Source organism: Salvia splendens, chromosome 6, assembly GCF_004379255.2.
Source record: "Salvia splendens isolate huo1 chromosome 6, SspV2, whole genome shotgun sequence".
NCBI lineage: Eukaryota > Viridiplantae > Streptophyta > Magnoliopsida > Lamiales > Lamiaceae > Salvia > Salvia splendens.
In genome coordinates, this window is record NC_056037.1 from 12,292,285 (window position 1) to 12,307,935 (window position 15,651).

A 15,651-nucleotide genomic window follows, 5' to 3' on the forward strand; every position below is an offset into this window, starting at 1 on the left:
GATAGGGGCATAATCCCTCCTTGTAACTTCTGCTTGTCCTTCAAGAGGAGCCCGGAGTTGTAATGTTTGAAATCGCCGTACAATGAAATGTACGACGCAAGCGCTTTATCGCGCACATCAGTCAAACTCTCGCTGCTGCCCTGCTCCCTCAATCACTTCTCGTACTCCACCGAGAACAAATTGACTTGCTTCTTCACCTGATCCCAGTACGCTATTTGCTTTTGGTTGTTGGCAAACACAGGGTCCTCCGAAATATCAATCCAACACCTAACCAAGACGATGGTTTCATCCGGGTTGTAGCTCGTCCTCCCTGGGACGAACTCTTCATTCTTCTCCGGAGGCAGCAACTTCTGGGCCCTTTGCTTGTTCCGCTTCTTCTTGGTGGCGAAATCCCAGGCCGCGGCGGAGGCGGTGCGGCGGGGTGGGGCGCGGGCGCAGTGGGAGACGGCTCCATGTCTGACAGCCCGTACAAATCCGTACTGAAATCGGGATCGTACTGGGTGTTAGAGTCAAAGGGTCGGTATTCATTCGGGTCTGTACCCGGCCACCGTTCACCACCACTGAACATCGGACTATTCGGACTTGGTTCACCGGGATTCATTTTATAGTGTATGGAAGAGTGAGGATGGAAGAGTGAGGATGGGGAGTATACATATAATAAATTTTGAAGAATTAAAAAAAAGGAAAACGCGTTGCATCGTCCGCGGTATCGTCAGCGTGACCCGCAGTGGGGCGGTAGATACCGCGGACGATGCGTGGTCGAAGCCCTATCGTCCGCGGACGAAGCATAGGGCGCGGACGATGGATGTGCCATCGTCCGCATGGCTGCAGTGGTGGACTATCGTCCGCCCACTGTGGATTCCCTTATGGGACGGAGGGAGTACATGTTAAAAAATTTATCGTCCGCCCCACTGTGGATGCCCTTATGGGACGGAGGGAGTACATGTTAAAAATTTTGTGTCAAAAAATTATTGGTCTCCATTCTTACACTAATAAAAAAGTACTCTTAATAGTTGTTTTAATCTTAAATAAATCTCACATATAGTTTAAAGGGAAAAAAACACTCATAGTTATCTTTAATTCAAATATTATCTCCTAAATCGAATTCAGTTAATAATTATACTCCTACTAAACAAAATAAATCTAAGAATCAATTTATGTAAAGTTAATACTGATCTCGCGCTTCATTTTCCAGTTCTCGACGCTTCATCGTCATTTTCCTTAGCGCTTTCTGATTAAATTCCAGTTGAACCGGATCTGCAAATCAAGCAATTTGGACTCATTAGCAGCAGTGCGGATGTTCAACGAATTGAGTGCTCTTCGTCTTGGAAGGATCATTAACAGAAGCGCGAGAATAGTAGCTGGTGGAAATTCCGTCACTTCATACACTAGGGTGAGGTTTTGTTCTTCTGTGTCTATGTTTTGTTGCTTGAAACTGTCGAATGGGCATTTTGTCAAACAATTAGAGTGCGATAGAGAATGGTGAACTGGATTCAGCTACTTTATTTTACCCCGTGAAAGAGAATGATTAGGTAGTCTATGAATTGCACGATTCTTATGTTGTAGTAATTGAATTAGGTTGATAAAAGAAATTTGAACTCAACTAACGCAACTAACTTAGTTTAAACCCTTTGTAAGCGCCATAGTCTCTTATATTGACAGGTGTGAATTCGCTACAAGGCTTAAGTTCATGAAAATATCAAATTTCGGCCAAAGTTTGTAATTTTGAGGACCATTAGATGTTACAAAATTTTCCCTTTTGTCTGAATTTTCAAAAATAGTGAGTGATGTGCTGACAAAAGTTGCAGATATCAGAGAAAGAACAAGGGCAGCAGCATCCTATGAATTCATCAACATATGAGGATGATTTTCCTCCACTTTCTGCCAATAAATCTAAACAGAGAACTAGAATAGTCTTGGGCAAGTGTTCTAAACAGAAACCGGAAATGGCTCAGAATGTCGTTCCATTGCAACGTAAAGCATCTAACTCGAGCACTTCTTCTGGAGAGGAGTTGGTGAATCTGAACATAGGGCCATTGCAACCTGAAGTAGCCAACTTGATCACTGGTTCCAAACAGAATTTGGAGGAGGTTCACAACATCAGACCATACCATGAAGCTTCTACTTCAACTAGTGACCTTTATGACGCAGGCTTGCCCACCAGCTTTGGGAAGAAGCAAGTTTATCCTTCTAAAAGTCCGAAGGTTCACCAAACTCATCATGAACAGCGAGAGTCCAAGAGAAGACCGAAACCCTCTTCCAGTGTTCCAATAGACGAGCCTTTTGATATATGCCCTCATCAATCCTCGGAATCTGGAAGTTGTGTGAATAGGATAACTGGAGGAGAATTGTCTGTGACGATACAGCCAGCCGAGGAGAATAAGCAAAACAAAGGTATTACCGAGGGAAATGATTCAGAAGACTTAGTTGAAGAGAGTGAATTGGTATTGGGGCCTGGAATGGTTTTACTCAAGCACCATATTCCCTTCTTGGAGCAGGTAGTCCTCTAATGCTCGTGTTTTTTGCTCAGTTCTGTATTTTCATCATAAACATGTGTTGCATTCACAGTTTCTGGTATTTAGCTGTCCCTCCCCCTCTTGCAGGTGAACATTGTAAACAAGTGTCGAGAATTAGGTTGTGGTCCTGGGGGGTTTTATCGACCCGGTTATAATGATGGTGCAAAACTGCGTTTGTATATGATGTGTTTGGGTCTAGACTGGAATCCCCAAACAGCAAGCTATGGAGAGAGGCGCTGCCACGACAATGCTGCACCTCCTCTTCTTCCTAATGAGTTTATTTCTTTAGTGTGCAGAACACTTGACCATTCCCACAGTCTAATAGAAAGAAACCTGATGGTTGACAATGTTGACGATGTACTCCCTAAAATGTCTCCTGATGTGTGCATTGTCAACTTCTACACTAGCAGCGGGCGGCTTGGCCTCCATCAGGTTGGTTAATGGCTTATGGTTAGGAGCTCCAAAAATATGCGTCTTTACTCTCCATTTGGAGGCAATGTTCCCTTGTTTATTTGGATCAGTTAAGATTTTTTGCCTACAAATCTATATTAGTTTAGCTTTTTTTGGTTCATACAGGATCGAGATGAAACAAGGGAGAGTCTTGATAAAAGGCTACCCGTTGTGTCAATCTCCATTGGCGATTCAGCTGAATTTCTATATGGCGAGCAGAGAGATGTTAACAAGGCTAAAAGCGTCACACTAGAATCAGGAGACGTGCTGATCTTTGGTGGTGAATCAAGGCATATATATCACGGGGTGAAAGCGATTGTTCCCGATACAGCTCCTCCTGCCTTGCTGGAAATGACAGGACTTCAACCAGGTCGCCTCAACCTCACTTTCAGAAAATATTGAGTTTTTCCCTTGGAAATTATGATGTCTTAGTTCTTCACTGTTAAGTAACTTCTTTCAACATGATTATTTATATGTATATGATCCGTTATGATTCTGGTGAAAGTTCAATTTGGAAGCTTTGGTTTTGATGTTCATAATACAGCATCATGTGGCCTAATTTTGAACTGCCTTCTGTCTTGATGATAATAATGTTTTATTCCATCTTATGTTTTGGTGTAGGGATGCCTTAATTTGTTGGTAAATTAGGAATATAACCAAATACAGTAAATTTTAGTATACAATTATTGTTTTTCTTGTTTTGGTGATTAAATTCCAAACGGAATTTCATGTGGGTTGGCGTTTTGTGTGGGACTTTTTAATTCAACTTGAATATGATATTACTCAATTAATTGGATTTATATCAATACTGTTTATTTTGAGGAAATTTTATGTTGTTAATTCTTGATGGTATGGTGACAATTAAAATGTTCCCGTGTTATGTCTGTGGTGCATTTCGTGTTAGGTTATGGTTATTTTTATTTTTATTTTTATTTTTATTTTTTATTTAACTTATTCATTCAACCTTAATCAATAAATATCCACGGGAATATATGACCAATAGCTTATAAGATTATAAAATCTCAAATTGATTAAATTCTGGTTTATCCTACATTTTCCAAAATTAAAATGAGAAATGAAGAAGTTTTAAAAATTATCAATTGTCTCAATTGACAAAATTTGTGCTATTATTTTCAATTTTCTTAAGCTAAAAATGACACCGGTTAATCGTACATATTGTCACATTAATACATACTTATATCACCACTATTCATTAGCAACACCATATTTTTACATACTGCACCAATTTAGTATTGAATTTACACCTAAAAAAGTTAATATGCAACAAATGAGAATTTTTTGAAAACTTTGTGATTTAGGAGTATTATTCAACTTTTGAATTGGGCTGTACAAATAATAATTTAACCGAAGGTTAAATTATAATTTTTCAGGCTTAAAATGAAAAGGTTCATGGAATTCTTTTGCAGAAGTGATAGATAGCTACGTCCCTCCAATTAAGTGCAGAAGTGGGAATCCTACAATGCACAAACCTATTTTTATTTTTATTTTTTTTCGTAGGAACAAACAATTTTGTACACTCAGCATAGTTATCATAATCTCGGCCATAAAAAAATTCGGAGCTGATTATATTATTAGTTCAAAAATTATTGTCATTACGACTACGAACAATGGCCACAAATTTTCCACTTTTCTTGTCTGCTTGTCCCTTTTCTATGATTTTGGTAGTTTTGTTGTAATTAATTAATGACACATAGTTAACTTTAAACATTAACAATTGTGAGTAGACAAGGTTACCTGCCTTTCTATAGCATAGTGACAACATGTGATGAAACTGGTTCATACACCCAGCCAAATTCATTGGTACGTCTCATCCCCCTTATTTTTTACGAAGATTAAATAAAAATTCATTGTCATATATACCTCATAATCAAATGCAATAATTCACATGAAGTGGCATGCAAGGTTCTCAACTTCGATCACAATTTTTATTGAATTTATAAATATATTATTGGTAACAAGATCCAAAGTTTGAAGTAGCAATTTGATGGTCTGATTTGAGTTTATATAAGATAGAATGCAAATTGTCTTATGATTTTTAATTCGATGTGATTACGAACAACGGCTACATAATATTATTAACTGATACCTTCGTGTCGTTCACATCAGCATTTCCTGAAAGAGATATGATTTAGAGACATAATGACAATGCCACAATGAGATTTTAATAGTAATTGTACACCATAATTTTTTTTGAATTAAATTTATATTTTGTATGTTTACTTTGTTACCCTTTACATTAAATTGTACATATTTATTAGATCTATTTAAGGGTATAGCTTAAGCCCTGGAGTTATGTATGGAGTAATTTGCTTTCATGAGATCCACATTATTTATGATCGACATTTTTAATTTTGTTTCTTTTTTATATTGCATTTATTTATGGATATATATTTAAATAAAATATTATAATATCATTGTATTTATATATTTTATTGTATATTTAGTTTACGAACAATTTAATGATGTACTACTATCATTTATCAAACGAATAATGATGATCAAACTAATCTTCATAAATTTTAGTTTAAATAAATTAATAATGTAATAAAAAAATATGGTTCTTAGTTTGCTCTAGTTTTTCACTATCAATTTGATTTCATTAATTTGTTACTCTACCATTTACGAAAGAATTTGATTTTCTGTCAAGTTTTATACCATAAAATTTTTAATTTCTTATTAATTGATAAATCAGGGTAATTCAAATTTATATTGAGCTAAATGTATATAAACGTTAAAATAAAAAAAATTATATTGAGCTATTTATACAAATTTAATTTATTTATAAAAACAATAACCTTTATGTGTTATAATTAAAATTATTATCTAATGTAAGAAACTAAACTTTTATTTTTATAAATTCGTAACTTTTATTTTTAAAAATAATTATTTTATTCAAAATAGTTTATTCTGAATAACAGTAATTTTTAATTACAAAAATAACTTTTTAGCAAGAAAAATATTTTTTATTCTCAAGATCAATGACTTTTATTTATTATAACAAAATTTTATACATAAAACTATTAATTTTTATCCAAAAAATAGTAGTAATTTTTATTCACATAGAATTTATTTTACAAGAATTGTAATTTTTTTTATTAATTTGAACGAATAACCTTTTCTTATTAAAACACCAACTTTATTCACAAGAAAAGAACGTTTTTAGCAAAAATGTAACTTTTGTTGACATCTTTTATTCACAAAATTAATACTAACATTTTATTCATTAGATCAAAATTATTTATCCATAAGAATAATAACCATTATTTACAGTAACTTTTATTTGCAATAACAATAACATTTATTCACAAAGCCTTAAATTTTATTCACTAGTATAATAAATTTTACTCATAAGAATAATAACTTTTATTTATTGGAGCAGTAGTTTTATTTTACTAGAACTATAAACTTTTATTTGTTACAATAATGCTTTTATTGATAATATTAATTAAAATGATTATTTTTTCACAATTATAATAACTCTTGTAAAATAGCAAAAATAAATAACTTTATCCGCAATAAAAAAATAACTCTTGGCTGCAACAAACTATATTAGAGTAATAAATTTTTAATATTAAATACTATGACTTTTTCATAATAAATGTTAGTTTTATCCCCAGAAACAATACTCCTACTCCTACTCCTAATTTGATGATGAAGTGTGATTGAGTAAGTAACAAGCTCCGTATCTATCCAATAGATTAAATGGTTTGAGTCATCACATGTTTAATACAAAACCATTATCGATCATTTAAAAATAATAAATTTTTTTGATTACAATAATATCAACTTCAAATTATATAATTTATTTCCCACACTCTAGTGCTTTTAATTAGTGCAGTACTACTCATATTCACTTAGCATCTGCAGTTTACATCAAAATAGCAAAAGACCACGTGGCGCACATGATACATAATTAAGAAATTGAGAGTTGCCCAACTACAAAAAATGTAGTAGTTCCTAGATGCCTATATTACATAAATGGTTCCTTGAATTCCTTTGTATATCAGGATTATGCATTAGAAAAAAAATTGATTCATAAATTTCTTTTTATCTATTAAGAAAGTAATAAGAATCCCAAAAATAAGAAAAAATGGTGCAATTTTATGAGATTCTTATCTCTACATTCTATTATGTGTATATTATTTCATAATTTGAAAATTCTTACATATTTAGATATTTCAGACTATAATGTTTTATTACTTATCATTATTTTAATGATTAATTAAAAATACTAATTATAATAATATCAAGTAGGAGTATTATTTTTTTATACTTTTTATTATTGTTATTTTAATAATTATATTATCAATTAACAAATTATAAGTAAATTTGAATACTATAATTTTGCAAATTCTGAATCATATTTTAATTATAAGGAGTAATAATTATAATAATTTTTCATTTATTGTTTACTACTCCGTATTGTTTTTGTTGTTGATATTATTAAGTTACGGATTAATAATTTATTAACTATACTTTAATATTAATGTAGTTTTTATCATTATTGTGGGAACGTCGGATGTCAAAGTTATTGAATGGGTAAGTCATCAATCCCTATTTACTTTATTTGACGAGGCAATTTAATTACCAAAGAATTCTAATTTATCCTTGTGTGATTCTTGGTGAAGCATTAGGTGGATGGAAGTCTTTATATTAAGTATTATTAACACAAACCTGATCTAAACTCTCTTATTAAATTAATTGTTCAACGATTGAGCATTCTCAATACTAAAGGATCATACTAAATTAATACCAACAATTGTTATTATTATTAGTATTTTTTTCTAGGTTAATTGCTAGGATAAATAACTCATCTAGGAATGGAATTTTATGACAAAAAATGTCATTTTTGTTCATAGAATTCCATCTCTAGATAAGTTGTCATTTTTGTTCATTTTATCCCTAAATGAGTTATCTATCCTAACAAACATGTGCTAAGTGAATCTTAATGTAATTTTTAAAGTTATAGATCATACTTTATATTACCATATACTATAATTTTTATTTCGTCATTTATTTTATAGTTATTTAATATAAATTGTTACTCTACTTATACGTCTATTAGTAACTTACTTATAAGTTAAGAATCTAACTTTTAAAATTATGCATCATAGTAGTATAGTAGTAGTATAATCATATTGCTAAAAATCATAAATAAGTCATTTATGAGGGTTCAAATCTATTTCTTCTCTTATCTATATGTTACAAACTTACAATTGTGGATTGGATTAACAAGTAGACTTGAAATCACAACCTAATCCCACAGCCTAAAACTCAAATGCTTATATATACTATTAAAATCTTTCATTAAATAAATAATTGAGATATCCACTACACGTAATCAAGGATAATAATATGATGATATCTATTGTATCCAAACAATCCGGTATCCAAATATTAACGTAACGACATCGAGGTCGATGAATCAAAAACATGTTAATGCCTATATATATTCCATTTACGACTCATGTACATCCATAACCTCTCTCATTTTCTCTCTCAACTCTCTCTCTCTCTATCTATCTATAGGAGTAGATTGAAATTAGTGAATCAATCTGAGTTTGATGAAAGGGGTGGTAGTGAGAAGGGCATTATGGGAATCCAGACGTTTCCGAGGCCGTGGCTATTCCGGTGCATGCGCCGCCGACGATGTAAACGAACTTCCCAAAATGCCCCCCTTCGACTATACTCCGCCGCCGTACTCGGGCCCCACCGCCGCCCAGATTTTGGCTAAGCGGAAAGAATTCCTCAGCCCTTCCATCTTCCACTTCTATGGTAAACCTGTGAGTTCTACTAACCATAATTGTATATATAAGTGTACAATACAAAAATCACAAGGCTGCCTTGTGCCATCGATCATCTGATATTACTCTTGGAAATGTTTCAAACCATTAATTATGCAAATCAGTTAACCAATTTCTAGTTTTTTTGGTATTGCTTACATTTTTCCGATGATACGATTCGCATATACTAGCATCTTGTCATCTTATGTCATACCGCACAACCCAAGAAAGTAAATTTGGAACTTTATAAGTATACTCACTGAAAATAAATTAATAATCCTTATTGTGTCTTTTTTTTTTGTACAGTGATACACTTGTTTAGAAGAATGTTAAAAAAATTGGTTATTAAGTGACACTCTATAAATAAATTTCAATTTGGTGGTGAAACTGTGTACAAGATAAAAACACTAATGGGACATAATACAACCAAATAAAGAATAGATAAATTACACGAAAATAAACAGAATTGAATATATAATAATCGAAACTATAGACCGCAAAGTGGATGATGGCAAGTGCAGAACTTTGGCTAAGTCCATTGCATTGGGAGGTCATTATGTGCATCATGATGGCTTGACACGTTTTAAATACCTCTTCAATGAGGTTATCATCTCTGGTGTGAGATAATTAATACTTAGTTAATTAATCCATTGGCTCATAGTTCTTTTTTTGGTGTTATTATAATCAACTTTAATCAATTATTTCTCACATAACCGGGAATCGAATTTGAGAAAATGAATAGACTACAGTCATCTCTGCCCGAACACTATTGTATTTAATTTCAAAAAATAAATGTCTCAGTCATATTTTTTATTGATCAAAGTCCATTGACCACAAACTCGAAGTACTAATAAACTTAATAGTAAAAAAATGGTTTGAGCAGGTGAACATAGTACATGGGAAGATGCAATACTTGTTCGATGAGAAGGGGCGGCGATACCTGGATGGCTTCGGCGGTATAGCCACCGTTTGCTGCGGCCATTGCCACCCCGACGTGGTGAAGGCCATCGTCAATCAAACCAACAATCTGCAACATTCCACTATTCTGTATCTGAATCATGCCATCACCGATTTTGCCGAGGCTTTAGCATCCAAGATTCCCGGTGATCTCAAGGTTTTCCTATGTTATCTCATTTAAACTCATTTAAACTAAGGTTGATAAGTTGGTAGCATACCTAATGATGTTTATATGATATGTAGGTAGTGTTCTTCACCAATTCCGGGACAGAGGCCAATGAACTTGCTATCATGATGGCTAGATTGTATACTGCTAACCATGACATTGTGTCACTTAGAAATGCCTATCACGGCAATGCAGCCGGTACTATGGGGGCCACGGCCCAGTCTAACTGGAAGTTCAACGTTGTCCAGACTGGGATGCATCATGCCCTGAATCCGGATCCCTATCGAGGTGTGTTTGGATCGGATGGTCTGAAATACGCCAGGGATGTTGAAGATCTCATCAAATTTGGTACATCTGGCCATGTTGCTGGTTTCATGTCTGAGGCCATACAGGTATTCTATTCATTACAACCTCAGACCTTTCTATTATACAAAATAGTAAACTTAGTTTTCTCTTCCGTGTGAAAAAAAATTAAGGGTGTTGGTGGGATTGTTGAGCTAGCTCCCAACTACTTACCTAGTGTGTACGAAAGCATCAGGAAGGCGGGAGGCCTCTGCATCGCGGATGAGGTGCAGTCAGGCTTTGCTCGCACTGGCACCCACTTTTGGGGCTTCGAGACACAAGGCGTTGTGCCAGACATAGTCACCATGGCTAAGGTAAGTTTAATTAGTACTATTACATAACATATCAAGGCCTAGCAGAGTATTAGAAGTGAGTTGGAGGTGTATTTGATGGTAGGGGATTGGGAACGGAATCCCTCTCGGTGCAGTGGTGACAACTCCTAAAGTGGCGGAGGTCTTGACTCGGAGGAGCTACTTCAACACTTTTGGGGGGAACCCCGTGTGCACCGCAGCAGGGCTAGCTGTGCTCAAGGTGATTGAGAGGGAGAATCTGCAGGAGAATGCTCGTGTCGTGGGCTCTTATCTCAAGGACCGCTTCAACGCCCTCAAAGACAAGCACGAGAGTAAGCTCTATTCCTCATCATCCTCAACGGATCACCTACAAACTCATGATCTCCTGGTTTTATTTAATGTAGTTATTGGTGATGTGAGGGGAAGAGGACTAATGCTTGGGATCGAACTAGTGACGGATAGAACCCTCAAAACTCCAGCGAAGAACGAAATAGCCCGAGTCATGGAGCTCATGAAAGGTATCCATCCATCTATCTGGATATTTACTAAGAACTAACAACTGATACTATTTGTTTTGTGATGATCAAGATATGGGAGTTTTGGTGGGAAAGGGAGGATTCTATGGGAATGTTTTTAGAGTCACACCTCCACTTTGCTTCAACAAGGAAGATGCTGGTAATTAAACATCACACATTTACATTTGTTTGCTCTCTATCTCTCTCCTCACCAATCATCAATCATCAATAAATACTTGTGTTATGAATACAGATTTCATGGTGGACGCCATGGACTATGCAATGTCGAAGATCTGATTGACTATGCACTTGAGGTTGCTTGTTCGATGATCATAATGTAAATAGCAATATTGTAACTTCCATATTAAAATAGTGGACTTATATTGTGATCTTATACCACTGCATGTTACTCCCTCCGTCCCTAATAATTCGTAACCATTTGATCCGGCACGAATTTAAGAAATATAATAAAAAGTTGATTGAAAAAGTTGGCGGCATGTGAGTCCTACTTTTATATATTAGTTTTATAATAAAACGTGAGTGTGAATGAGTTAGTGGAATGTAGGGTCCACTACGAAAAATGGTAAAAGTGAAAGGTGACAAATTTTTAGGGACAAACGGAAATGGAAATAGGTGACAAATTTTCAGGGACGGAGGGAGTAGTACAAATTTGTGAATAATAATGCAATCATCATAATCAATAATAGTCTAACTAGTACTAATTGCATCAATCATGCTCTCTCTCTCTCTATATATATATATATATAAATATAGTTGATGAATCGGCGAATTTTTGATGGTGATGAATGCTCGTAAAAATAAAGGAAGATCAACACACAGAGATTTACGTGGTTCGATTTACTGAGATAAATCTACGTCCACGGGAAGAAAAGAGGGCAGAGTTGTATTGCTTGATCTGTTTTCTACAGCTAACAATACAGACTTGCTATTTGCTATTTTCTCTCTAGAGAGCTTAACAGAAGTTAACAGAAGGAGCTTATCTATCTGACCTAGGTTCTATTTATACATTGAACCAAGATCGTGGCATGCAGCATTTATTAGGTAGTGGATGTCGTGGAGGTCGTGGCGACCTTGCATGGGTCCACTATCCTGCATGAGTTAATGACTGCTTGACACCACTAAATAGATCGTCGGTGTAGGCGGAGGTGGAAATCTTGCATGAGTCCACTATTTCCTAGTTCGGTCGAATACTGAGACCGGACTGCTGAATTATTGCCGAGCAGCTTTTGCCGATCTGAGAGTAGAGCTTGATGCCGACCAGAGAGCAGAGTTTGATTGGTTGGCTTTTACCGAGCTGTAGGCTGGGGCCGAACTCTGTGGTTGTGCCGAACTGAACTCTTGAGTCATGCCGGACTGATACTCTTTAGCCATGCCGAACTGATACTCTTTCTTGGGCTTTACTGCTGTTGGGCTTGTTTAGTATTTGTTTAGTACGTACTCCATCACTACCCCCCTCGAAAAGTGAAGTGAATCACTTCGGCATTCTGGATAAAGGTACGGGGTAAGTTGATGTTTGTCCTCGGTCTGATGAAGTGAACTCTTCTTTGACCGGACTTGGTTTGTGTCCTAATTTGGCGAGTTTTATCGCTCGGATCGAACTTTCCGTTGTCCTAATTTGGGGATCGGACTTTCCCTTGTCCTAATTCGGCGAGTTTTATCGCGTGGATCGGACTTTCCCTAGTCCTAATTCAGGCAAGTTTTATCGCGAGAATCAGACTTTTGTTGCAGTTCGTTTCAGACGAAGTGCTTGATTCTTAAGCTGAATTGTGGTCTTGTATCTTCTGTAGAAGCTTTGACTCACAATCGTTGGCTTGTTGCAGCTCGTTTCAGACGAACTGCTTGTTTAAGCTGAATTGTGGTCTTGTATCTTCTGTAGAAGCTTTGACTCACAATCGTGTGCTTGTATATGTTCTAAGAAGGGGATCAGCCTTCGAAGAACAAGATACCTCAGTAACATTTGTAAGAGACGACACGCACAGAGACAGACAAAACACATAGACAAAACGCATAGAGGCAAATAAAAAGCACATAGAGAAACAAAGATCAAGCAAACCAAATAAAGCACATTGACCGGACAGGACTCAAGACTGACTGACCGGACTGTCTCTTACAAATGAAACTTCTTGAGGTTGGAAATGTGCCATGTTCGGGGTACCTGTTCTCCTGACATGTGAGCCAATTTGTAAGACCCTTTGCCGAGGACTTCTGACACCCGATACGGACCTTCCCATGTGGGTTCGAGCTTGCCCAGCTTTTCTGCTCGGCTTACTTCGTTGTTTCTCAGGACGAGATCTCCCACTTGAAATTGCAGCTTCTTCACCCTTTGGTTGTAATACCGGGCTACTTGCTCCTTGTACTTGGCTGCTTTTATGCATGCCAATTCTCTTCTTTCTTCGGCAAGATCTAGCTCAGCTCTCAGTCCGTCGTCATTCATTTCTGAGGAGAAATTTAGAGTTCGGGGACTGGGTACGCCGATCTCCACCGGAATTACGGCTTCAGTGCCGTACACAAGGCTGTACGGAGTTTCACCGTTGGAGGTTGTGGGTGTAGTTCGGTAGGACCATAGGACTTGAGGGAGATTTTCTACCCATTGTCCTTTGGCTTGTTCTAACCGAGCTTTTAACCCTTTCACCAGGATACGATTTGTTACCTCCGTTTGTCCGTTTGCTTGTGGATGAGAGACCGAAGTGAACCGTTGTTGAATATTCAGCTCTTGGCACCAATTCTTGAACGTCTTGTCGGTGAACTGAGTCCCGTTATCCGAGATGAGGATGTGGGGTATGCCAAATCGGCACACTATGTTCTTCCAGACGAAATCCAATGCCTTCGAGCTCGTTATCGTAGCTAATGGTTCAGCTTCCACCCACTTCGTAAAGTAGTCCACGGCAACGATTAGGAATTTCATTTGCCGAGGAGCTTGAGGAAGTGGTCCCACTATGTCTATGCCCCATTGCATGAAAGGCCAAGGGCTCTGCATAGTGGATAGATCGGTTTGCGGCATCCTTGGGATATTTGCATGGATTTGGCACTTCGGGCAGGTCTTGACGAGCTGCACTGCTTCTTGTACCAAGGTTGGCCAATAATATCCCCATCTTAGAACTTTTTTAGCTAAAGCTCTAGCTCCGATGTGGCTGCCGCACGATCCTTCATGAACTTCTCTGAGGATGTAGTCCGTCTCTTCTGGCCCTACGCACCGCAATAACGGCTGGAGGTAAGACTTTCTAAAGAGGACTCCTTCATGAAGTTCGTACCGAAGTGCTCGGCACGTGATCTTCCGAGCTTCTCTCTTATCCTCGGGCAATTGTCCTTGATCCAGATACTGCAAGATCGGCGTCATCCAGTTCGGCGAGCTGGATACTGAATGTACCTCGGCTTCATCAATGCTTCGATGCATTAATTCTTCCGCCTTTGAGCTCGGATCTGAGGCCAACTTACTTAAGGTATCTGCTCGGCTATTTTCTGCTCTGGGAATGCGGATTATCCGAAAATAGGAGAAACTTCGGCTGATGCTTTGCGCTTTGTCCAAATACTTCTTCATTCTCTCGTCACGAGCTTCACTTGTACCCAACATGTGATTTACTATGACTTGTGAATCACAATGGACTTTGAGAGATTTGACGAGCAGACTTTGCGCTAACTGGAGTCCGACCAGGAGGGCTTCGTACTCGGCTTCATTATTAGTAGTGGGGAATAGGAACCGAAGTGAGTAGGTTACCTCGTGTCCGTCGGGAGCGACGAGTAAAATACCAGCTCCACTTCCCATCTTGTTTGAAGCTCCATCTACGAATCCGCTCCAGCAGTCTGGCGGCTCTACTTCGGATTCCAAGGGCTGTGCTAGTTCGGCATTGGCAGACTTTTTCTGTTCGGCAATGACAGGGATTGCTTGATCGAACTTGGCTTCTGTAAGAAAATCTGCCAAGGCTTGTCCCTTGATGGCTTTCCGAGGTAGGTACTCGATTGAGTGTTCTCCCAGCTCTATGGCCCATTTGGCGATTCTGCCTGATGCTTCTGGCTTGGTCAAAACTTGCCGAAGAGGCAGATCGGTTAAGACGCATACCTTGTGAGCATAGAAGTATGGCCGCAGTCTCCTTGCTGCATTTACTAACGCCAGAGCAATTTTTTCCAGAGGTTGATACCTTGTTTCTGGACCTCTTAATGCTCGGCTTGTAAAGTAGATGGGAAACTGCTTTAGGCCTTCTTCTCGTACAAGCACCGCGCTGATGGTTTGATCTGATGCCGCTAAGTATAAGAATATTACTTCGGCTTCGGTTGGAGCAGAGAGAATAGGAAGCTCGGCTAGATAACTTTTGAGCTCGTCAAAGGCCTTTTTCTGCTCGGCTCCCCACTCGAACTTTGGTGCCTTTTTCAACACCTTGAAGAACGGCAGTTGCTTTTCGGCTGCTTGGGAAAGGAATCGATTCAGTGCGGCTAGACATCCGGTTAGTCTTTGCACGTCATGTATGGACTTCGGCATTGCCATGTTCTGAACGACTTGAACTTTTGAGGGGCTTGCCTTGAGTCCGTCCTTTGAAACCCAACAACCCAGAAACTTTCCCGAATCTACCAAAAAGGTACACTTTTGGGGATTAA

The 15,651-nt window shown here is 37.4% G+C and overlaps 2 protein-coding genes across 3 annotated transcripts; both read left to right on the plus strand.

The window, feature by feature from the left end:
• Nucleotides 1-1,093: 1,093 nt before the first annotated feature.
• LOC121810075 lies at nucleotides 1,094-3,574 on the plus strand. Its single transcript, XM_042210972.1, has 4 exons — nucleotides 1,094-1,393; nucleotides 1,809-2,498; nucleotides 2,604-2,948; nucleotides 3,093-3,574. The coding sequence occupies exons 1-4, from the start codon at nucleotides 1,298-1,300 to the stop codon at nucleotides 3,366-3,368; spliced, it is 1,407 nt and encodes a 468-aa protein (XP_042066906.1). The 5' UTR covers nucleotides 1,094-1,297; the 3' UTR covers nucleotides 3,369-3,574.
• A 4,879-nt stretch (nucleotides 3,575-8,453) lies between these two features.
• LOC121806484 (alanine--glyoxylate aminotransferase 2 homolog 3, mitochondrial-like) lies at nucleotides 8,454-11,434 on the plus strand. 2 transcript variants are annotated; one of them, XM_042206541.1, is made up of 8 exons: nucleotides 8,454-8,770; nucleotides 9,654-9,884; nucleotides 9,971-10,285; nucleotides 10,370-10,549; nucleotides 10,632-10,857; nucleotides 10,930-11,043; nucleotides 11,114-11,200; nucleotides 11,294-11,434. In XM_042206541.1, exons 1-8 carry the CDS (start codon nucleotides 8,552-8,554, stop codon nucleotides 11,335-11,337), a joined length of 1,416 nt encoding a protein of 471 aa, XP_042062475.1. In that variant the 5' UTR covers nucleotides 8,454-8,551; the 3' UTR covers nucleotides 11,338-11,434. The 2 variants fall into 2 exon arrangements, with proteins under 2 accessions (XP_042062475.1, XP_042062476.1); XM_042206542.1 differs by having other exon boundaries at nucleotides 8,632-8,770; nucleotides 9,634-9,884.
• Nucleotides 11,435-15,651: the final 4,217 nt, after the last annotated feature.

Excerpts from the sequence above, each read along its gene's own strand:
- LOC121806484 (XM_042206541.1), top strand. The coding sequence starts at position 8,552 with ATGAAAGGGGTGGTAGTGAGAAGGGCATTATGGGAATCCAGACGTTTC. Across the intron at positions 10,550-10,631 it reads ACATAGTCACCATGGCTAAG|GGGATTGGGAACGGAATCCC; the intron begins GTAAGTTTAATT and ends ATTTGATGGTAG. Across the intron at positions 11,044-11,113 it reads AGTCATGGAGCTCATGAAAG|ATATGGGAGTTTTGGTGGGA; the intron begins GTATCCATCCAT and ends GTGATGATCAAG.
- LOC121810075 (XM_042210972.1), top strand. The coding sequence starts at position 1,298 with ATGTTCAACGAATTGAGTGCTCTTCGTCTTGGAAGGATCATTAACAGA. Across the intron at positions 1,394-1,808 it reads CCGTCACTTCATACACTAGG|ATATCAGAGAAAGAACAAGG; the intron begins GTGAGGTTTTGT and ends CAAAAGTTGCAG. Across the intron at positions 2,499-2,603 it reads ATATTCCCTTCTTGGAGCAG|GTGAACATTGTAAACAAGTG; the intron begins GTAGTCCTCTAA and ends CCCCTCTTGCAG.